General features: G+C 49.9%; 1 protein-coding gene across 1 annotated transcript in view; it reads left to right on the top strand.

Moving 5' to 3' along the window:
* The window catches only part of CORO2B (coronin 2B), a 173,100-nt gene extending 150,440 nt beyond the window's left edge, over positions 1 to 22,660 (top strand). The window contains exons 4-12 of the mRNA XM_064267337.1: positions 5,425 to 5,574; positions 6,261 to 6,425; positions 7,027 to 7,143; positions 8,684 to 8,788; positions 9,370 to 9,466; positions 13,228 to 13,340; positions 13,682 to 13,772; positions 15,952 to 16,091; positions 20,407 to 22,660. Coding sequence (XP_064123407.1) covers positions 5,425 to 5,574; positions 6,261 to 6,425; positions 7,027 to 7,143; positions 8,684 to 8,788; positions 9,370 to 9,466; positions 13,228 to 13,340; positions 13,682 to 13,772; positions 15,952 to 16,091; positions 20,407 to 20,538 — 1,110 coding nt within the window. The 3' untranslated portion in view covers positions 20,539 to 22,660. The remainder of the gene's footprint in view (positions 1 to 5,424; positions 5,575 to 6,260; positions 6,426 to 7,026; positions 7,144 to 8,683; positions 8,789 to 9,369; positions 9,467 to 13,227; positions 13,341 to 13,681; positions 13,773 to 15,951; positions 16,092 to 20,406) is intronic.
* Positions 22,661 to 24,181: the final 1,521 nt, after the last annotated feature.

Below are 24,181 nucleotides of genomic sequence, written 5' to 3'. Positions count from 1 at the left end.
GGAAGAACTTTCCTGTCTCAGTCAATGTTTATACACAAACGGTTTGGCCCTTGTGCCTGCTGAACCGCCATGATGTTCGCTGTTTGCAAGACGCAGGATGAAGCATTCACTGACAGGATCCTCTGCCCCCAGACGCTTCCCCTCGGGCCCACTGTCATTCTGCCCTTTTGAGCTTCACCCCACTGAGTCTTAGAACTTCTAGAGCTTCCTACTCGAATGCAAATATGAGTGGCCAACAAACACAAAACCGGTGCTCAGTGTTGCTGAGAATCAAGCAGTACAGATCCAAACAACAGTGAGGTAATATGTTGACCTACTGGATGGGCAAAAACCCATGTTTGAAGGACTCTCATCTGTTAGTGAAAACTGGGACAGCTTTGGGGGATGATTTCACAGTAACTATAAAAAAAGAACTACTTCTGGGCATCCAGAATACTCACATTCATGCATAAACTTATATTACAAGGATGTTCATCATAGAATGAACCATAATAATTAAAAAAAAAAAAGAATTGGGCAGAACCTGGAAGTCCATTAATAGAGGTTGAACAAATCCATCATGGCACGGTGAGACAATGGATGACATGCGGTCGTTTTAAAAAATAAGACAGATTTCAGAACAGAATTTCAAATTCTCATGAACTCCAGATTTTCTGGACCCATGGAGGCTAGATGAACCCTGAAACTATTGCGCTAATATAATCTTTAAACCTTAAACCAAAAATATCCCCTGAAGTCTTCTTAAAATCAAACAATAGTTTAGTTTAGCTAGTAAAGAATATCTGGCTTCTCAGAGGGGGACAGGAGCTGGTTGAATAGACATGGGGAATACAGGGTGGGGAGGAGGCGTGTGCTGTCACATTACGGGGAGAGCAGCTAGGGGTGCATAGCAAGGTGTGTATAAGTTTTTGTATGAGAGACTGACTTGAATTGTAAACTTTCACTTAAAACACAATTTAAAAAAAAGAATATCTGCCTTCTGCGTTGTGCTCTTTTAACATCTATATGGGATCAGGGGCCCTGGTGGTGCAAAAAAATCAGCAGTTCAAATCCACCAGGTGCTCCTTGAAACCCTGTAGGGCAGTTCTACTCTGTTCTATAGGATTGCTATGGATCAAAATAGATTCTATGGCAATGGGTTTTTTTTGGTTATATGGAATCAAATTGACAACAGCAACTTGAAAAAGTAGATGGAAAACATAGAGGCCAGTGAGTATATGTTAATGGGGGAAGGACAACTCAGAAAAGGAGGGTGGGAATGGCTGCACACCTGGAAGAATGTAATCAATGTCACTGAACTGTACGTGTAGAAACTATTGAATTGGTGTATGTTCTGCTGTGTATATTCTCAACAAAAATAAAATAAATTATATATATATATAAGGTAGATCTATATGTAGCTGTTAAGGAGCCCTGGTGACGCAAGTGTTAAGTGCTGTGCTACTAACTGAAGGGTTAGCAGTTCTAACCCCCTGGTGGCGCCTCGGCAGAAAGACCTAGTGACCTGCTTCTGTAAAGACTATAGTCAAGAAAACCCTATAGGGCAGTTCTACTCTGTCGCTATGCGTTGGAATCGACTTGACAACGGCCGCCAACAACAACAACGTGTAGTGATGTGGAAGGACGCTCTCGCTAGACGTTGTTACACGATTGTTACATGAGAAAAGCAAGTTTCCAACAAGATGAGTAATAGCATCCCTGTGGGGTAAAACAGGAAAGAAAATGTGTGTGTGTGTGTGTCTAACTCAAGCATTGGTCTTCCCCACATCAAGAGCCACCTTTCTCTAGTACATTTGGTGACGAGCAGAATGTGTGTCTTATTGGTGACGTCTGAGTCGTCTACCCAGCAGCCTGTCCCCACCCGACCCTGCCTGCCATGTCCAGACCAGCCCTCATCTCTGAACGCTGACCCTGCTGCACAAGGCTGTCACGGAAAGACCATGGCCATGCTGGGGCTTCTTTTATGTCACTTTCTGCCCCCTCCCAGTCCCACTACCATGCAGGGCTGTGTGGGTGTTTTAGGGTTTACTAGAGGCTGGGTCAGGCAACCAAAGGGGATTACGATGAGGATGGGAGAACATTTCAAACTATCCCCTAGTTACAAACTTTTTATTGAGTGGGCTTTTGAAGCTGATTTGCTGAACTGAGACTAGCACCCATAAGAAAAAACCCATTGCCATTGATTCCAACTCTTAGCGACTCTGTAGGAGTGAGTAAAATTGCCCCATAGGGTTTCCAAGGTTGTAATCCTTACAGAAGCAGACTGCCACATCTTTCTCCCATGGAGTGGCTGGTGGGTTTGAACCGCCGACCTTTCAGTTAGCAGCCGAGCGTTTAGCCGCTGTGCCACCAGAGCTCCTGGTGCCCATAAGGGTGACCCCTAATTCTAGACTGAATCTGCCTTTCTTACCCTGAAAACCCCTATGACTACATATGCATGAGATGGGGGCTTCAGAGGCAACACAGGTGAGGGAAATACTCATTTCTATAGTCTGAAAGATACCATCGGTGGTTCAGTGGTAGAATTCTCACCTTCCGTGTGGGAGGCCTGGGTTCAATTCCCAGCCAGTGCACCTCACATGCAGCCACCACTCATCTGTCGGTGGAGGCTTTCGTGTTATTATGATGCTGAACAGGTTTCAGCAGAGCTTCCAGACCAAGATGGACCAGGAAGAAAGGCCTGATGATGATCTGCTTCTGAAAATCAGCCTGTAAAAACCCAATGGATGCCAACAGTCTGATGCCCAACCGATCATAGAGATGGCACAAAACTGGGCAGCATTTTGTTTTGTTGTACATGAGGTCGCCATGAGCTGGGGCCCAACTTAATGGCAGCCAACAACAACACAGTCTAAGGGAAAGGCCAAAAGGGGGAACCCAGCAAGGGATTTCCCTTAGGGGCACCCCCATTTTCTAGCCTTGCTCCCCTGTCCGCAGGACTGCCTTAGGCTTTCATTAACATGTTTTCCATGTTTACTCATAGCCTTCAGAATTATGGTTGAACAGCTAATGCTCCATATTGATATGACATATAAATTAAATTATTTTACTAATGTTGGTCACTGTCATGGATTGAGTTGTGTCCCCAAAAAATATGTGTATTAATTCAGCTAGGTCATGATTCCTGGTATCGTATGACTGTCTACCATTTTGTCATCTGATGTGATTTCCCTAATGAGATGGATTAGTGGCAGTTATATTAATGAGATCTATAAGATTAGATAATGTCTTAAACCAATCTCTTTTGAGATATAAAAGAGAGAATCGAGAAGAGAGACGGGGGGCCTCATACTGTCAAGAAAGCAGCACCGGGAGCAGATCGTGCCTTTGGACCTGAGGTTCCTGCACTGAGATGCTCCAGACCGAGGGAAAATTGATGACAAGGAGCTTCCTTCGGAGCCCTCAGAGATAGAAAGGTGTCCCCTGGAGCTGAAGCCCTGAATTTGGACTTATAGCCTGCCACACTGTGAGAGAGTAAATTTCTGTTTGTTAAAGCCGTCCACTTGTGGGGTTTCTGTTATAGCAGCACTGCTTGACTAAGACAGAGTGTTTCTAAATTTTCTGTATAAACGATGTTGCAGTGAACATCTTCATGCATGGAGCTTTTTGCTTCTATTGAATTTTAAGAGTGAAATTATTAAGTCAAAAAATATATTATAAATGTCTTTTTGGTTCCTACTATAGATTGCCGATTGAATGTATCAATTCCAGTATAATCTTGGCAACACCGGCTCTTTTTTTTTTTTTTTTTTCCAGTTGGCTATTTTAGTAGGTTATAAATGGTAACTCAAAGCTGTTTTTCCTGTTTTTCTCCTTCCTAGCGAGGGTGGAGTTCAGATTTTCAAAAGCCTTGCTCTTTCTTATTCACCCAGCTAAAATATAATCCCCATTGCTGTCGAGTTGATTCCAACTCACAGCGACCCTATAAGGCAAAGCAGAATTGCCCCATAGGGTTTCCAAGGCTGTAATCTTTACAAAGGCGGACTGCCACATCTTTCTTCTGAGAAATGGTTGCTGGGTTCGAACCACTGACCTTTCAGCTAGCAGCCAAGCACTTATAATAGATAACATTAATGATGATGATAACAAGAAGAATCATAATTCCTTCAATCTTGAGAGTGCCTTATAGTCTACAAACTTTTACAACCATCATCTCATTTTATGCTCACAACCTCCCAGTAGGTGAAGCAGGACAAGGGCTGTTCCCATTGATAGATGAAACAGCTAAGCCTGGTAAGTGGGGAGTGGTGGCCCACCCTTCATGCCTAGTTGGGTCTTTGACTCCTGTTTGTGGATCCAGGATGAAGAAGGTAAGGCTGGGTGCAGTAATTCATGGTTCAGTTATATTGTTTGGTCTTGCTCTTTGAAATTGAACTTGTCCTCTCTGAAAAGTAGGTTTGGTTGGAGTAACGGAAGTCCACCAGGGCTGTTGTAAATTATCAGGGGGTATATTCAAGAATTAGGAGTCCTTTGGTGGCACAAATAGTTAAGTACTCGGCTGTTAACCAAAAGGTTGGCTGTTTGAATTTACCTAGAAGTGCCTCTCCAGAAAGACCTGGTGATCTGCTTCTGAAAGATCACCCACTGAAAACCCTGCGGATCACAGTTCTACTCTGACACATGTGGGGTTGCCGTGAGTGGGAGTCACCTTGATGGCAGCTCCTACTGGTATTCGGAAATTACAGAGAAAGAGCTCAGCTTCTCTCCCTCTCTCTCTGGGGCCGTGGTCTCTTTTCTGCTTCTCTTGGCATGTCTGTTTCATTCTTCTGTCTGCACATCATCTTCTTCTGCTTCTTTATCAGCATCAACGAGACTGAAAGCAGCAGCTGCAGCCAGGCTCTGCCCGTGCTTTCAGTTCAGGCCCCAACATGCAACCAAGTCCCTGTCCCTTAGCTCATCATCTCTCAGGAGAGACTCTGGGCCCCCCAGCCTCTCAGATCTGTTCCCTCTGCTCAGGTGTCCATCCTGGGTTGGAGATAGAATGGGGCAAGGTCACGTGGTACCAAGAGAGGCTTTGGGGCTGAGGAGAGTAGAAGAAAGTCCCATCCTCTTGGAAGAGTGCAAAGGGGAAGCAAAGATAGGCATTTAATATAACACTGTGGCTAAAATCTGTGGTGCCTGATCTTCCAGGCCTGGCTGGACCATAACAATAATGGGCCAGGACTAATGGTTCCATAGGTCTGCAGAGACTCCTCAGAGAAAACCCTCCCAAGGCAAAGAGGAGACTGTCTCTTCCCTCTCTAACCATACCTGGAACTCCCCCTTCTGCCCGCTCTCCCCCAGGCCTCATCCAGGGCTCTGCCCCATGGCCCTGAGCCAGGGGAGGCCTCCCTAGCTGACCTCAGAAGGCCTAGGGTGGAGAGAGGGCCTTCCAGGGAGCCTCCTGGCCCTGCCCAGCCAGCCTCGGCCTCCATCCCCCTGCAGGTACGGATCTGGGAGATCCCCGAAGGCGGGCTGAAGCGGAACATGACAGAGGCGCTCCTGCAGCTGCACGGGCACAGCCGGCGCGTGGGGCTGGTCGAGTGGCACCCCACCACCAACAACATCCTTTTCAGCGCCGGCTATGACTACAAGGTGCACAGCCCAGGCAGGCAGCAGTGGCCAGAGCCAACCCAGTGGGGAGGGAGAGGGAGACGGGTTTCTTTGGAGGGGTTGTAGGGACCACTGTTGTTTTCCTAAGCATGTTACCCAGTATTGTCATGTTCATTCATTTGTTCATTCACTCATTCACTACACACAACTGGGCATCTCCTGTGCACCCCACCATTCCTGGGACCCAGCTTTCCAGTCTCATCCACAAAGGCTAGACGCACCTTGACTGCCTTCCCTGGTGGCTGGTGGACTTGAGAAGAACGCCATGCTCCATGTCCACATCCCCTGCCTGGCCACTCCTTAACCCAGAAGTGGCTTCTGCCCTCCTGATGGGACAAAGGAGCAACCAAAGTTGCTGGAGGGAAGAAATGGAGCCCCAGCCCCCACCCCAGGCACACCCTCAAAGGGGCGGTTATCCTTCTTCCTAGTTTCAGAAACCTGGCCCAGGCTGGGGCAGGGATCTGCCCAGGCACACTCACTGGTGGATTTCTGTGACAGGGATGGGTCTGCCCTTTGATCTAGAACTCAGGACCCCATCGTGCATCCCAACACGCCCCAGACCCTGCAGGAAGGGAGGGTCTATCCCAGGGCCATTGCGTGCAGATGAGGACACTGCTCATGACCGCAGCAGCCGGGCTGACCCAGGCTCCTGTCGTCTGCCCTCGCAGGTCCTCATCTGGAACCTGGACGTGGGTGAGCCGGTGAAAATGATCGACTGCCACACGGACGTCATCCTGTGCATGTCCTTCAACACAGACGGCAGTCTGCTCACCACCACATGCAAGGACAAGAAGCTGCGCGTCATCGAGCCCCGCTCCGGCCGCGTTCTGCAGGTGGAGCCCCACGTGTTTTGAGGAGGGGGGAAGGTATTGGGGCCTGGGGCTCAGCTCTCAGCCAGGAAAGGCTGTGCCAGCACCCTTTTCCCATCTACCTGCACCAGTTTCCTGGGACTGCTGTAACAGGTTACCACAAACTGGGTGGCTTAAAACAACGAAAACTTCTTCTCTGACAGTTCTGGAGGCCAGAAGTCTGAAATCAGCAGAGCCACGCTACTACGGAAGCTGTAGGGGAGAACCCTTTCCCTGCCTCTTCTAGCTTCTGATGGTTGCTGGCTTCTTTGGCTTCTAGCCACATCAATCCAGTCTCTGCCTCTGTCTTCACATACTGTCTCTCTTTGCCCCATCCTGTAAGGACACTTGAGATGGTATTAGGGCCCACCTGGGTTTTTTGGAAGTAGATTGCCAGTAGGATAATCCAGGTAAACCTCATCTCAAGATCCTTAGCTTAGTTACACCTGCAAAGACCTTTTCCAAATAAGGAGGCATTGTCAGGTTCCAGGGACGGGGCCACGGACTTATCTCTTCTGGGGACCACGTCCAGCCCACTACCCGAGTGTCTGGGGCCCCAGCTCACCCTGCTCTCTGTCCATGCCAGGAGGCGAACTGCAAAAACCACAGAGTCAACCGGGTGGTCTTCTTGGGGAACATGAAGCGGCTTCTCACGACTGGGGTTTCCAGGTGGAACACAAGACAGATCGCTCTCTGGGACCAGGTCAGCCTCGGGAAGCTGGGTTGTGGGCAGGCGTTCTTGAAAGAAGGGAGCAGGTAGCTCAGATGTGAGCTCATGGCTCCCCTGCTTTCTAGATGGGGCAAGAGTGGGATGAGGCTTGTGGTCCAGGGTAGACCAGGCCTCCATCACCCCGGCGCCTCGGATTCAGGTACAGGTGGGATGAGATCTTGGGCAGCGGAAAGGCTAGAAGGAGGCTGGAGGGATGGACCAAAAGATGGTGCCTCAGAAGGGCCATAGCCCTGGCCATCCTTGAGTGGAGAGCAGATAAGCCAAGTGCCACTCTGGCTGGGGCTGAGAGGTGGCCACAGACACTTTCCAACAGAGGCACGCATTTCCACAAGCACGTGAGTATACGCTACGATTTTGTCCTGGAGTGGGACATAGGGCCCAATGGGCTTGGGGGACCCCAGAACAGTCCTTACTGAGGTCCCCAGAAGCCACAGGGCATCCAGGTCAGCATTTTTACCATGGGAGTGGCTGCAGAGCTTGGCTCTCTGGCCCGAGATCCCAAGGTCAAGGCAAACTGTGGCCTCCAGCCAGGCCTGGCCAAACTCCCAGCTGGGTCTGCAGGGCCACTGTGACCAGTGTCCAGTCCCCTCCCCATCGTTCCTCCACCCTCCACTTCACTCAGAGCAGAGGTGCCAGCCAGTGGGCAGGTCTGGTGGTCAGCTGCCAGTGTGGGAAGGGGGCACTGGACTCCCTGCGTGTCCATCAATTAAACAAGGAGCATGGACGAGAGGTGTTTGTTAAGGTCCTTGCTGCTATCGACTCCCTCTCTGTCCTGGAAAGAGCTGCAGAGGGCACAGCAGGAAGGAGCAGGATGGAGTAGAGGAGGAAGGCTCCGAGAGCCCAGGAGCTGTCAGCTGGCCTTTGGCTAAAGGAAGCATCCATGGGTTTCCCCAGAGGTCATTTCCTCTGAAGGTCAGGAGCCTGGGCCCATACAACAGCTCCTGACTTAACACCAGTTGGGCTTCCTCTGCAGAGGTGGGGCGGGGGCACAGAAGGGCTGCAGGGAAAATACTCTGTGGCACCTGTGAGATGTTAGAGTCAAGGCTGAGCTCTAGAGAGACCAAGAGCAAGTAGTAGGTATGGGGAGGCTGCTGAGAACAAGTCCCTGCCTCCTATTTGCAGAGCCTTTTCTCCGGCTGGGAAGGAGCCCTGGTGGTCCAGTGGTTAAAGTGCTCGGCTGCTAACCAAAAAGTTGGTGGTTCAAACCACTGGCCACTCCATGGGAGAAAGAGGTTGCAGTATTTTCCTTAAAGATTTATAGCCTTGGACGCCCTATGGGGCAGTTCTACTCTGTCCTACAGGGTTGCTGTGAGTCAGAATTGACTCCACGGCAGTGGGTTTCGGTTTTCCTCTGCCCTGGGCTGCTTTTGACAATAAAGAATTCAGCCTTGTCGCCACTGATCTGAGGTGTGTCTGGACAACTCAGTTCTGGGGGCTTTGCTGGGACTGGGAAGATGAGGCCCCATGGCCTGGTCCTAGGCTGATGCCCCCTCCCCCACTTCCCCGCCCACAGGAGGACCTGTCCATGCCCCTGACCGAGGAGGAAATCGATGGGCTCTCTGGCCTCCTGTTCCCCTTCTACGATGCCGACACGCACATGCTGTACCTGGCTGGAAAGGTGGTGGGGAGATGGGGGACGGGGCAGCTTGTGGGAGACCCCTGCCCCCAGTGCGCCCATGTTCCTGCCCTCCCACCCCCAAGAAGAGCCAACCTAACCTCTCCGTCCTCCCCCTGACCCAACCCCATCCCTGATCACCCTTTCCCCCATCTAAACCTACCCTCAAGTCCTGGACTCATTTCCACTGAGGTGTCAGTGGCTGAGAATTCCTTAAAACGCAAGTCATTGGAGTTGATTTTACATTGGAGTAAGGATCCAAAGCCTGAAGCTGAAAGGACCCTGACTAATGATGAAATTTGAGGCACCTGCCGGGAGGTCTTTAGTAAAGATGGCCTTGTTTGTCAGAGAGCTGTCTGTACACACACACACATACACACACACCACTCCTATCCCACCCCCGCCCACTGCAGTAACTCCCCAGTGGCAGGTCCATTGAGGGTCTAGAGACCAGATCTCCCTGGCCTTTTGACCAGCTCTGAGGCACAATGGGGGCTCTCTTCAGGGGACCTCTGGTTCTGGGGCCCGCTCAGCCCTCCCCTTCTCACTGCCTTTCTCACCTCCCTCTCTCCTTGCCCCCCCAGGGGGATGGAAACATCCGGTACTACGAAATCAGCACGGAGAAGCCCTACTTGAGTTACCTCATGGAGTTCCGCTCCCCAGCCCCACAGAAAGGCCTAGGTAAGAGGGGTCTAGAGGCTGCCAGCCCTTTCCGTTGACCACCCAAGGTGGCGTTATCTGTGACTCTGTGCCTCATCACAGGGAGCAGCAGGAACTAGGAGGAGTGTAGAGCTATACCTGTGTGCCACTCCTCAGCTGAGTGAACCTAGGCAAGTGCCTTCACCCTGTCGAGCCTCAGCCTCCTCATCTGCAAAATGGGGAGAGTCAGATCTGCCTCGCCTAAACCCCTCAGCAGGTTATAGGAGACTCAGACCAGTAAAGTGCATTGTAAACTGGGCAGTTGGTCTAAATTCATTTTTTTATAGGTGAGAAACTTAAGCCCAGAGAGGACAAGTAACTTGCCCAGGGTCACACAGCAAACTAGTGTCAGAGCTGAAGTGAGAACCCAGGTTCTGGACTCCCCATCCAGCACTCTTCCCCACTACACCAGGCTGCCTGACTCAGGAACTGAGGGCCCCAGCGGGGGGGGCCTAGGCTGGAGGGGATTATCTCCTGGTCCTTCCAGGATTGCTAATCAGTCCACTCCCACCCCTCCCCCAACACCTGACTCACCACTGAGGCCTGCGGCTTCCTCAGCCTCCTCATCCTCCCAGTCCTCCTCATCCACCGAGTCCTAATGTGGAGGCGTGAGGCAGTGGGTGTGAAAGTTCTGTGTGAGCTTCTGGGTACTGAGTGAGCCAAGCGGTTGTTGTTACAGTTAGTGTCATGGTTAAGAGCCTGGACCCTGGAGCCAGACTGCCTGGGATTCAATCCCAGCTCCACCACTTACCAGCTGTGTGACCTTCGACAAGTTACTTCAACTCTCTGTGCATCGGTTTCCTCGTCTGTTAAATGGGGATAAAAAGAGTACTCACTTCACAGAGTTATGAGAATTAAAACCAAAAAAACCAAACGCGCTGCCACCGAGTCGATTCCAACTCATAGCGACCCTACAGGACAGAGTAGAACTGCCCCATAGAGTTTCCAAGGAGCGCCTGGTGGATTTGAACTACTGACCTCTTGGTTAGCAGCCATAGCACTTAACCACTACACCACCAGGGTTTCCCATGAGAATTAAATAAGTTAATATTTGTAAAGTGTTTGGAAAAGTGCCTGGGACATAGTAACTACCTAAGTGCTCGTTACAGCCCATCAGTTCATCAGTCAAAACACCTAGAAGCGCGGGTGTTTTCAGCAGGGGCTTTCTAAGGCGAAGCCACAGTTGCTGTTGGTGAGTGTGGCTTCTGGAATGGAGGTCTGGTCCCTGCAGGCACATGTGTCTGGGAAACCCTGTCCCCAAGCCCCCTCTCCAGATCTTGGCTGTGTCCCCTGCTCTCTCCCTAGTTAGTGATAAAAAAAAAACCCAGCTGCCCTGGAGGAGATTCCAACTCACGGCAGCCCCGTGTGTGTCAAAGCAGAGCTGTGCTCCGTGGGGTTTTCAGTGGCTGATTTTTTGAAGTAGATTGCCAGGCCTTTCTCCTGAGACACCTCTGGGTGGACTCAAAACACCAACCTTTTGGTTATCAGCTGAGTACTTAACTGTTTGTGCCACCCAGGGACTTGCAGTTAACGGCAGCAGCTACTGTTTAGTGAGCACTTTCTTTGTGCTCACTGAATCCCCCCAACAATTCTATAAAGTGAGACTTTCTCCATTTTACTGATGGTGAAGCTGAGGCTCAGAGAAGGGAAGTGATAAGCTCTGGGTCATTCACTAGAGAGTGACAGAGTCTGTGACAACAAGTATCTGACTCCAAAGCCATTGCTCTTAACTGTTTGCTCCAAACAAGAGACTGGACATTTGGCTCATGGGTCACCCATCTGAGGAAAAAGTCACATAGACTCAGAAAGCTACAGCTCATGATCAGGTCAGAATGAAACCTGCAGGTACTGCCCCGATGATGGAAGCCTGGTCTGTCTTCAGCCAGCGTGTCACCTGCCCATCTGACCCAACGCTAACTTTCCCTAGTATGTGGCGTCCACCACATCTCAGCCCATCCAGCAACCTGTAGGGTGTGCAGTCTTCGTTCCCGTTTGCGCATAGGGCAACTGAGGCCCAAAGTGGCTGTGACATTGGTGGGAGGTGGTTCAGTAACTAAAGGTCAGGGTCTAGATCCAGGCCCCTTCCTAAAGCCTCTGGAAAGCCAGAGCCCAGAGCGAGCAGGAAGGGTTCCAGGGTGTCCCCATCACTGCATCCCTAAGCTCCCAGGTTCTCAGGCAAAACCCTAGAGAGAGGGCTGCAGGGCTGGGGTAGGGGTGTAGTGAGCAGGGGTGGGGCCAAGAAATGTTCTTCAGACCCCACATTCTCCTGCTGCTAAAGTCTTACAACAAAACTAACACTAACACTGGCAATGCGAAGGATTCACCCTGCTGTGTTCGGGCCCCGAATCACCTAGTGGAGGAAACCTCTTCAGGGCTTGATTCCCACTTCTGTGGGTGACCCTGCTCCTTGGAGCACTTGCTCCCTCTATGGATCAGATATTACAGATGGGACTTGAGGGCCATCTCCAGGGATGTCAGCGTGGAAGGGCCTGAGAGCCCACCTCAGTGACCAACAGCGTAACGGAGACCCAGAGACATGCCTGAAGTTCCAATGACCATTCTGTCGACTTCAGACTTCCCCAACTCTCCGTCATCACAACCTCCCTCACCGTCGCTCCTTCATCAGATAATACAAGAGGCAGCCTGGACTTTGGAGTTGAATCTGAGTTTACTGTTTGGCTTAGCTGGGTACTTAATCTCTCCCTAAGTCTCAGTTTCCTCATCTGTAAAATGGGGATAATCAAACTGACCCTGCAGGTCTGTTTCAGAGATTAGAGACTATGTGTACCAAGCACCTGGCAAAACACTTGGTTCTCCTGCTCCTTCATTTAGTTGTTCAACAAACATGTGTTGAATACTAACTGTGTGTAGACCCTGTACTAGGCTTGGGGGTACCGTGGTAAATAAAACAGAACACGACCTCACTCTTGTGAGGCTTACATTCCACTGCAGGACAGACAGACAATATTTGATTCTAGACAGAGAATCAAGTGGGTTGATGGGACAGGCAGTGGGGGCTACTTCAGATCAGGTGGTCAGGGAAGGCCTCCCTGTGGAGGTGATGACCCCCAGCAAGAAAGGGGCAGAGGCAGGATTCAAACCCAGGCCTGTCTGACTCCAAAATGTGTACTCTTGACACCACAGTGTACTCTCTGCTTATAGTAGGTGTTCAATAGGAGCATTATGGCTAATGCCCGCGCGCGTGCACATGCACGCACGCACACGCACACACAGTTGGTCCTGGGTAGACGCACAGTACAACAGAAATCTTGGGCTGTGTCTAAACCTCTGGGGTCCTCTGGGAACAGTCTCTCCCTCTTTCTTTCTCTCTGAGGACCAGGGACACCGAAGCTTAGGAAAACCAGGTCATTTCAGAAGGTGACAGGCTCTGTGGCCCTGCCCCTGCCCTGCTCTGTGACTTTGGGCAAGCCCTTCCCCTGTGACCCTCCAGTCTCAGCTGTAAAAGGAGTGGGCTAATCACAAATATTTCTGCAGTCCCCCCAGTTCTAAATGGTCCCAGTTTTAAAGTGTGCACCTTGGGGAGGCAGGTCTGGCCAGAAGGGGCTGATTTGAGGAGTTACAGCACAGAAACAGAGCCTGGTTCTAGAAGGCCCAGCCCTCCCGCTGCCCTCTGCCTGGGTCTGTGCCTACCACCTCCGCCTTTCCCTCAGCGGAGGCATGAAGGAGGAGGGGCACTGAAGGGGAGTCCTAGAACCCCATGGGAGCCATGTGTCCGTCCACAGGGGTCATGCCCAAGCATGGGCTGGACGTGTCGGCCTGTGAGGTGTTCCGTTTCTACAAGCTGGTGACTCTCAAGGGCCTGATCGAGCCCATCTCCATGATCGTGCCCCGGAGGGTGAGTGCAGCTGGGCTGGGCTCCCAGGGACCCCTGGTTTGAATCCTAGCTTGCTCGCCACTGACTGCGGGCCACAGGAGCCCAGGAAGAGGCGGATCCCCTAGACTGGGGTCTTCAGGCCCAATTTGCGGTGGAGGTGGGGGCCTTCCAAGAAGGGGACAGTTTGGCTAGCTAATGAATACAGGGTGGGAATTGCAAGTAGAAGACTCTAGTGAGGGCAACGGCTTGGAGCAGGAAAGCAGGTAGCGTGGTTGGGGGTCAGTGAGGAGAATCGGGCTGCAGAGCAGGGGTTTTCTCAGCAGCACCCCCATCTGTCTACTCTCCTGCTCCCCTCGCTGCAGTCGGATTCCTACCAGGAAGACATTTACCCCATGACACCGGGAACGGAGCCAGCTCTGACCCCCGATGAATGGCTGGGAGGCATCAACAGAGGTACGGCGAGGGTGGGCTTCCCAGAACCTTGGCTTGGGGGAGAGCATTGCTGGGGCATCGCCCAGGCCTTCCTGGGTCAAGGCCTCTAGGTTGCCTCCAGAAAGGTTCCTTCGCCATAAACAGCCCAGCACCAAGGCCACTGGGGTGGCTCTCTCCTCTGCCCCAGGACTGAGACCCCTCATCTCTAAAGACAAGGGTTGAACTGGATGACCTTGAGTCTTCCCCAGCCTTGCAGTCCTAGGATTCGAGGTCTCCTCTTTGCAGAGCTGGATCTTTCTATGTGGCATGGAGGTCAGCCCAGGCCACCATCCTTTCCCTCGGCCCTGAGGCTGCCACTCACACTCCCTTCCCTCTTCCCAGGGCCCCAAATTCCTGAATAAAACTTTTTTTTTTTCAAATTAAAATGGATTAAAAATAATTGTTTTATGGAGAAAAAAGCACAACCTGCTCTGAGACAACTGGAAATCATAGCATAGAATACAGGCCAGACACCATTGCTCACCATCTGCCTGACCTTAGCCAAGTCCCTGGGCTTCACTGATCCTCAGTTTCCTCATCTGTAAAGTGGGAGTGCTTGGTGTGTACTTCATAGGATTGTAAAGATGAAATGAGACATCCCATGTAAAGGACTTAGCATTGTGCCTGGCACATGCTAACTACTCAATATGTTAGCTATTGCTGTGTATCATTATTGTTATTGTTGTTATTGTAGCCTCAGCAGCATTGAGTCAGAGCCAGGTGCAACCTCAAAGATCAGTTAGACCAATGGCTCTCAGCCTAGGATGGGGTGGACGTGGGTAAGGAGAACCTACTTGGGATGCCCAGTGGGATGGTTGAGATAGAATCCGACAAATAAATTCAGTTTGGTAAACTTTCTTTTTGGAGAAAAACCTATTGTTTTGGAACATGAACTATATAAAGGCACGTGTGGCATCACTTTAGAGATGAGGAAATGGGGACTCTGAGGTATCTTGATTCCCTCATGTTCATTCGGTGTGTCAGTAGGCAGCCCTCTGGCTCCTGGTGCCCTGGCTGTTGGATGACGTATTACATCACTCTGCTCTGGCCCAGGCATTGCCCAACAGCCAGGGCTAAAGATCTTTGCTTCCTGACTTTGGCAATGGGGAAACAATCACAACATGTGACACACTGTATATAAAGAGAACCTTAGAAGGAGTCCTTCAAAGTTCCCACCCTGCCTCCAGCTTCTGATCCCTGCCAAATACAGGAGTGGCCTTTTCCCATCCCAGCAGCTGAATGACGAAGGATTTCAGGTGCCAGCAAACTTGTTTCTCTGTTCTAAAACCTTGTTCTTTTTTACATTGAGCCTATTCAGTTAATAGGGAAGATGGGCTCCCCCCCGCCCCCGCCCCAGAGGCTGAGAAAACCAGGAGGAGGTGGTGGGATTTGAAAACAGTGAGGGCATGAACATAGACGCTGGCAGGCCTGGCGGTGTCTGAGCAGGAGGAAGAGCAGTCAACCAAACTGGTCCCCCCCAAAGTGGTTATGTACCATCCCCAGGATCCTCAGCATCTGCCTCCCACCCCTACGCTCCAGAGTCCTCAGGTAACATGCAGGAGTCAGAGGGCAGTCTGCACGCCTTAGGGAATTTGGTTGACCTCATAATACCCATTGGGCATCACGGGAACAAGCAAAGAGATGTCACAAGTGCAGCCAAGAAAGACATTTTCACACATTTCCACATTGCCAGATCTTTCCTAAGCCCAGCCCAGTTCAAGCCACTTCCTATCACCATGACAATCCACATCCCATAATAATTATTGTTGCCAGAAGGCTGAGGGGAGCAAGCCTTTGTTCAAAGGTGTCTGTCTCAGGGGTCTCAGCCAGTGTCTTATCTTCTGTATGTCTCATTTCCCGACATCTACAGCATCCTCTCGCCATCTTGGTACCAAAGATCCCCCCACCCCATATCCAAATACCAAGAGCATATGAATAGCAAGAATCCCAACTCAACCTAACCATACCCAGCCACAAAACAGGCTAAGAGACGACAATCTTTGCCTTCAGTCTAGCTCCCTCCCCCCCATTTCCCTTTGTCTCCCCTTGTTTAAACTTCCCCAGGCCCTTGACGGACTGTCAAGCATGATGTAAATGAAAGACACCACCACCTGACTAGTCCATCAAAGGTCAGCGAGAATATTTCCCTTGCCTTTCTTAGATCCTGTGCTGATGTCTTTGAAAGAAGGCTATAAGAAGTCCTCCAAAATGGTATTTAAGGCTCCCATCAAAGAAAAGAAGACTGTTGTAGTCAATGGAATAGATTTATTAGAAAACGTCCCACCCAGGACAGAGAACGAGGTAAGGAATATAAGTTATGATCTCCACAGGCCTGCAAGAGCAGGACCTTTCCATTTCAATTATAGGCTTCGGGCCTTTAAGCCCGTTCCAGTCTGAGGCATTTTTCTTTTTGTGACAAATACCACAAGTAGCCTGCTATTGGCTTCCGTTGTCTCTGACCCTAATAAATAGAGGCAGGGGATATCAGGAGTATATTGGTGCCCCCCCCCCAGCAAAAGCCTCAAATTCACTAACCCACAACGTCTCGTGTCTCCTCATGAATCCATTTCAGAAGGCTGCTGTCATGTGGTGTTACAGGAGTTATAAATTCTCAATTAACGGGGGAAACATTTGGCCTCGTGCCTCACAACACTGCCGCCCTCCCTGGCATTTGGGCAGTGTTGGGGCCTGGCCATTTCCTGTCTTTGTGAAAGAAGCCAGGTGTCTGTGGAAGTAGCTTGCTCGGGGGCAACGATAGCCAGGCCTTATCCATGCCCCCTGAAGGCTTCTCGTCACCCCAGTCACCAGTGCAAATACAGCTGTGTTCAGCCAGATTTGCAGAATGCTGGCTGTGTGCCAGGCACTAGACTTGATGCAGCTGAAATGGAGATGGTTACATGGACCCACCTGTGTTTGGGTCTGCCATTTCCTGGCCTTAAGTCTGTTTCCTCATGGTAAATGGGGTTATGAAATACTGGGAGTATTAAAGAGATAATCCGTAAGTATCTAGCAGTCTTCCTGGCTCGTCTTTAGTGCTCAAAGAGGCCAACTATCTCTTGTTGCATAACAAATTACCCCAGAATTTTACCATATTTTTACGCAAATAACATGCATATTGTGTGTTTTTTCCAGCCATACAGCTCCTTCAAGCATTAGTTTCCTAGGTGTACTATGCGCGTTGTATGTGGGGCATTATTTGCGTGGGCAAGTTAGTTGTTTAAAATATACAGTATTTTCTCACAGTTTCTGTGAGTGCTTCTGGCTCACAGTCTCTCGTGAGGTTACCATTAAGCTGTCAGCCAGGGCTACAGTTACATCTGAAGGCTCAGCTGAGGAAGGTTCTTCTTCCAAGTTCACTCATGTGGTTGCTGACAAGATTCATTTCCTCACGGGTTGTTGGGCTGAGGGCCTTGGTTCGTCATGGGCTGTTGGCCAGAGGCCTCCCTCAGTTCTTTGCCACATGGGCCTCTCCATAGGGAGGCTCACAATATGGCAGCTGGTTTTTCCCAGAGCAAGTGAGTGAGAGAGAGAGCAAGACAAAATGTCCAAGATGTAAGCCATAGTCTTTTTGTAATCTCATCTTGGTAATAGCATCCCATCGCTTTTGCCATTTTCTATTTATTAAAGCATATTACTAGGTCCAGCCCACACTTAAGGGAAGGGGCCTTCACAAGGGTGTGAATACCGGGAAGCTGGGGTCTTCAGGGACCATCTTAGAGGCTGCTTGTCACGCCCATTTATGATTAACAGTATTACTAACAAAAATAAGACAATTACTGATCTTTAGAGCTTCACAGTCTTATACAGGAGATTAGCAGGTAAACTGATAATTGTCATAAAATATGTTTACGTGCTGTTACAGAGGGATATTTAAGATTTCTAAGGCTGGATAAAATCATGTAACGAATGGGATTTGCTTTAGAATAATTCCCAAGAGGGTGGTGCAGGAGAAGTGGGTGGGAGTAGTGATGAAGCAAGGGTCATGTGTTATTTGTTGAAGCTGATTAAGGGGTACCTGGGGGTTCTTGGAGTTAGTCTTTCTACATTTACATTTGTAAATATTTGACATTTTCCACTCAAAAAAAAAAAGAAAATGTAATTGATGTTGCTAAATTGTACACGTGAAAAATCTTAAATTGGCAATGTTGGGTTGTATATATATTTTTACAACAATAAAAAAAAAAAAGTACCCTGAGAAAGTACACGGGTTGCTGCGATCGCCCAGGTGAGCAATCATCAGGGTCTAAACTTGGCTCTGGCACTGGGTGTAAGGACAGCAGAGTTGAATAGTAGTCAGAGTGACACTGAGCTCTATAGATTTGTCTGTTTGAATCAGAACAAAGAACCTGGAGGAAAATTTAAGAGGGTCTCTGGTCAGACAAAATGAATCCCACTAACTCTACACTCAAGCTCATGCAACTTCCTTGACCCTCGCTCAGAGCCTCCTGACTGTTTTTCCCAGCAGTTTTCACCATCACAGTAGATTGGAAGCCACCAATCTGAAAGCAGGGCTGTAGAAGGTAGACACTTTGGTCTAAAAGTGAAGAGGCAACTGATAGCTTGGTACAAGGGGAGAGATTTATGGTTGTACAACTCTGTAAATTTGCTAAAAATCATTGAATGGTACACTTAAAATGAATGAATTGTAGGGTATGTGAATTACACCCCAGTAAAGCTTTTTTCTTTTTTTTAAGTTGTCCAAAAAACCATGTAAAGAAATTTGAAAACTTGGAAGACACAAGGGTATAGGAGCATTCAGTGTAGGGGCAAAGGGTGTATGATTTCTCTGATCAGACGTAGCTAGGGTTGGTGGTTTGTTGGTTAATTTCAAAAAGTCAGTTAAAGAAGGGGATCATAAAAATGATAGCTGTACACCCTTTGAACCTTTTATTTTCATTTCAAACATGAAAACCCAGACATTCATTCAGCAGCTTTTGATGCAGGACCAAGGCCTTTTCTTTGAGGATGGCTTTCCTGGTTGTAACATGCCACGTCTTTCTCATGTAAAGCACACCTTAGCTCCAATTTCCAGTTTCAGCTTCTTTCAGGTGGAGTGAGACCGGAAAGTCAATCAGAAAGCAAAACCCTAAGTTTTACAACATTTTCCCTAATCTAATTTTAAGACAGATTTATTGAGGTGTACATTACGTATGATAAAATCCATCCGTTGTAGTATCTAGTTTCAGGGGTTTTGACAAACACGTACAGTTGCATAACCACTGTCACACATCAAGCTATAGGAAACAGTTCCCAGTCTCTTCTGGTTCTATCACCCACAGCTCATTCAGCAGTTTTCTTTTTTTTTTTTTTAGAAAGTCACTTTATCAAGGTTTTCTAAAGCATTCAACTTAGTCTGTATGGAAGTAGCAGCTCTCTTTTGTACTCGTAATTCATCAGTTTATATCATATTTAATTAAATGATGCAATCACTATAGCTAATGCAACTCATGCCAGGAAGTTTGAGAACAAACACGCCTGACTCTTGGTCACATTCAGCTCTAATGTATGGGAGTCTTTGGGTAGCCTGCTGGTCGCCAGGGCTCAGGGCTTCCTGAGCATCTGTTAGTATGTTTACAGATGGGATGATCTATGCCAGTTGCCATCAAGTCTACTCGGGCTCATGGTGACCCCACATGTGTCGGAGTAGAACTCCTTTCTATTGGGTTTTCCATGGCTGATTTTTCAGAAGGTCACCAGGGCTTTCTTCTGAGGTCCCTCTGGGTAGATTCAGTTAGCAGCCGACCACGTTAACCATTACACCATCCAGGGTCTCCACAGAAGGAATGGAGACGCTGGTTAATCCAGGGAGTCAGCCAAGTGAATGTCCGTCAAGATATCTATGCTTTGGCCATGGCCACCCCAGCACACGCCTCACTGCCCAGTGCAAACTTTGGCTTCCTGTGATAGTCCTGGAGTTCCTGGGTGGTGCAAGTAGTTAACACGCTCAGTTGCTAATCAGAAGGTTGGTGGTTCCAGTCCACCCAGAGATGCCTCAGAAGAAGGGTCGGGTGATCTACTTCCAAAAGATTAGTCATCGGAAATCCTATGGAGCACAGTTTTACTCTGACCCACATGGGGTTGCCATGAGTTGGAACCAACTTGAAGACAAGTGGTGGTGGGTGATCATGCTGTGTCATCAGGAAAGAAAAGCTCGATTTCAGTCATATACGAAGCCTCCATAAGAAGGGAAGGATGCAAAACATTTTAGGAAGGTTCCCATCTAGAACAGTAAACAAAATGTTAGATTTGGGCCCGTAACGGGTAAGCTTGGGATATTTGGAAAACTGGCCTATGTGACATTACTCCTTGCTCAGGGACCCCAAATCAATGAGGCAGGTGCATGGGCTGGAGCCTTCTTTGTTTCCTACCTGACAGGGGAATACAGAAGTCGTGGGCTGAGTGGGCAGAAGCAAGATCGCAATGACCATGAGTTGCAATGATCATGAGTCGCCCAAGATGCTGAAGTGCAGCGGCAGTGGGAGGGCCAGGGGAGAGAGGGGCAGAACCTGGAACGGGTGGGCATGGGGTGGGCGGAGTCTGGAGACCCACTTGGGAAGTCACCTTCTCACCTGCTCTCCCCCGGCCCTCCACGGGCCTCTCTCCTCATCCATCCCAGCTCCTCCGAATGTTCTTCCGGCAGCAGGATGAGATTCGGCGGTTGAAAGAGGAGCTGGCCCAGAAGGACATCCGCATCCGGCAGCTACAGCTGGAACTGAAAAACTTGCTCAACAGCCCCAAGAGCCATTAGCTCCCTGGTTGGGCTGTTTTCTAAGCCGATCTCTCCATTGTTTCTACTCGTCCTGTAACTTCCCCTTATCCAGTGACCCCAGAGACGGAACCAGGACTGGAGCCAGGTGGGGGGCAGGCCTGAGGACCCCACCTATCACCTCAAGAAGGGGAAGCCAACATTTGACCTCTTGACCTCATGCTAATGAAAGTTCCCAGCCTCTCCTGGAGACCCACCGCTGGCAGCCCCTTTGCCTGACACCCCAGGAGCCTGGACTTCCCTCAGCTGGGCGAAGACCATGGACTCCCTGAGGGGCTTCCCTCACTGAACCAGGGATCCCAGCTAGACTAGGACTTGAACTTTTCCCCTGCAAGGGAGCCTGCCTGGACATTCCCAGCACTCCCCACTGGAACATCGCTGATGGTACCACAAAGGGTGGGCTGTATTTGGAGGTCAGCTGAAGTTCTCCTCCCCCCTCCCCCCACCACCTCTCTTTCATCCCTCGGCAACCCTGGAAGCCTGATTCGCCTGACCAGGGTTGCCAGCTCCCTTCTGTCTCTGGCCCCACCTCTCTTGTCTTCAGGGAATTAAGAAGATTGTTCACCGAGGCCATAATGACCCCTTGCCTTCCCATGATTCTCTTCAATGCTCCTGCGTACCCTTTTCCCATTTTATTTTTGAGGCAAGCAGGGTAGGGATTAGTGTCCCCATTTTACAGATGACCGAACTGAAGGTTTAAATGGGGAGATAACTTACAAGGTCACCCAGCAGGTCAACAGTGGGCCCAGGACCAGGACCCTGGGTGTCCAGACCTGGGGATAGGGCCTGTCCTACTGTATCAAGATGCCAATCCCCTGTGGGCTTTGCCAGTATCCACATCTTAGTGGAGAATGAGAACTAGAAGCCAATTCTGCCATCTGTCCAACACCAGTAGTGCCAATGTGCCACGCTACCCACTTGAGGCCCCTCACACTCAGTGCCCCGAGGCCCTTCTGGCTTCCACCGTCTGCTCTCCCCGTCCCTGGGACTCCATCTGATATGAGGCCTCTTCCTCCTGCAAGCCGAGGCTGAGAAGGGTGGAGGTTGGCCCTGGGGAAGGCAGAGCAGGGTCTGATCTCTTCAAGGGTCCTCTGTGTGTCTCTCCACCACCTCAGCCATCCCAGCCTTCCACACAAGAGTGACCACAGCCCCTCACTTCGCTAGAGCACTTTAAAGTTTACGTGGTTCTTCAACACATAGGATCTCATTCAGCCTCCCAGCCACTGTAGGAGGTAGGGCGCATTCTTCTGATTTTACAGATGAGGAAGCTGAAAGAAGTAGACCCGGGTCACGCACCTCTTGGAGACATCACATTTCATTTGGTCTACTACACATTTCTTTTTTTCTCACTACCCACACAAAGTCCACAAACACCATTCTTCTCCGAAAAGTTGGAGTTTGGGGGTGGGATCTGGCCTGGGGATCTAAAATGGGTGTCCACTCTTCTCTCATTAGCTAGGAGCTGTTAGGCACATTGTATTGCACACTCCTGCTTTTCCTGTGGCCACCCTGCCAGACATCCTGGCCACCAAGGCCAGGGGTGCCCAAGCCCCTCCGGGCTGACTGGGCAGGGGAAAGCCTCCTCACCCCTTGGGCTTTTCCTCTCAGAACCTTCCACACCCCCAGCCAGCTAAAGCAGGGTTTCCTCACCCCCACCCCAGCAGCTAGTCGGTGTTAGTCCTCATCTCTTCCTCCCCATACTTCTTGGGCTTTTTTTTTCTTCCCCATTGACCTTTGTGGTCTTCTGTGATTATTTATGCTGCCTTCAAGGATAGAATTGAAATAAAATGTTTTCAACTTATCAAACCTGGGCATGGCCATCTCATTTAGCTCTGGTAGCTCCTGATCTTGATCAGCATGGTCTCTTGATGGTCAACTCCTCAGCCACTGCTCTGTTGTCTTTCTGGAATGACAGCCCACATCTGTCTACAGAAGTAACGTTACACTTTTATTCATCTACAGAAAGGTTTCTCACTTCGGCACTACTGACATTTGGGGCCAGAGAATTCTTTGTTGCATTAGCTGTCCTGGGCATTGTAGAATGTTTAGCAGCATCCCTGGCCTCCACCCACCAGATACCTATAGCATCCCCTCCCCCAGTTTTGATAACCAAAGATGTCTCCAGACACTGCCAAATGTCCCCTGGGAGGCCAAAGTCACCTCCAGTCGAGGGCCGCGGCTCTACAATTATTCAGTGGGCATCTGCTGTGCACCCAGGCCTGAGGTGGAGTCTAGGGGAGACCAGTGCTTTGTCTTGGGATGTTTACATAGCACCATTACATATACACTCTGGGCAGTAGGATCTATTATTATTCCCATTTTCAAGATGAGCTGTCAGGCCCAGAGGAGTGGAATGCTCAAGGTCACTCAGCCCGTGTAGTGGGGGAGACAGAGAGGGACACAGATCGTCTGAGTCCAGACCCAGAGGAGTTGCATGTCCCAGCAATGAAAATCCAAGAAAAGAGAGCTAGGAAGAAATTGCAAAGGGCTTCGGGAGGAGCAGTGGGCCAGGCACCAGGGCCAGGAAGGGGTGCTCCATGCCCAGTTCAGCCTCTGATAGATAGTATGACTTTGAGTAATTCATTTCCCATCTCTGGGCCTCATTTTCTCCATCTATAAAATGAACGGGTGGGACTATTCTAGGATCCCTTCTTGGTCTGACTTCTTAGGTTTCTATCATACCAGCAGTTGAGAGGCTGGGACAAGTCTCCAAGACCACCCATTGTCTAAGACGAGTGGTCAAGACAAGAAGTATATCAGGAGGAGGGAGGCTGTTGGAGGGCTTCATCCAGGGCTTGGGTGCAGAGAGGTACTTTTGTTAGACATGAACTTGAACAAACACCCCTGGAGTTTCTGCTGTAGATCAGTCCACAAGCCTTCGGCTTAAAAGAAATGCCAAAGTCATTGAGAGTCTGGCCTTCCTGTGCTCCTCCTGGGAAGCCAGGGAAGATGGAGCTGGTTGTCTGACTGAGCTGTCCCCCACCAGGGCCCAGGGGAACAGGTAAATGGACAAGGTGGCCAGTCACAGCTACACCGCTCTGAGTCCAACCGGGCAGCCTTGTAATCCATTACTTATACAGTGAAGTGAATTACTTAATATGGCCCTTCTAGCCATGCATAGTCTTGTGACGCCTGCAAAATGATTGGGGGGACTATGCAAATAAAGTGCTTGTGGCCCACCAAGGGGATTGGTCAGCATTGCTAATAATGCAAATGAGGTTGATGGAACCCTTCGGGGGGGGGCGGTGGGACCACGCAAATAAGGTGTATGAAACCCTAACAAGGGGATTGGTCAGTTTTGCTATCCCAGTAGGCTTTAAGAGAGACATGGAGAGAGAGAAAAAGGAGCTGTCACACGGAAGACAGTGAGAGACGGAGGCACAGCAGGAGCAAGAACGATAGCACCAAGAGACAGCAGGCACCAAGAGACAGTAGGAACCAAGAGACCAGGTGAGATGGCTGTAGTGGGACTTATCGACCCACAGAGTTAAGAGCTATGACACTTGCCTAACAGGCCCTCAGTAGGGTCTGGTGGCAGAGGGCAGAAAGAAGCTGTCCTGATCAAGGACTGTATCCTGAGTTGTTCCTGCTACTTCTGAGTTGTTCCTGCTACTTCTGAGTTGTT

This window comes from Loxodonta africana, chromosome 13 (genome assembly GCF_030014295.1).
Source record: "Loxodonta africana isolate mLoxAfr1 chromosome 13, mLoxAfr1.hap2, whole genome shotgun sequence".
Classification (NCBI taxonomy): domain Eukaryota; kingdom Metazoa; phylum Chordata; class Mammalia; order Proboscidea; family Elephantidae; genus Loxodonta; species Loxodonta africana.
Note: the sequence above shows the minus strand (reverse complement) of the source record. Positions and strands in the feature narration are given on the sequence as shown.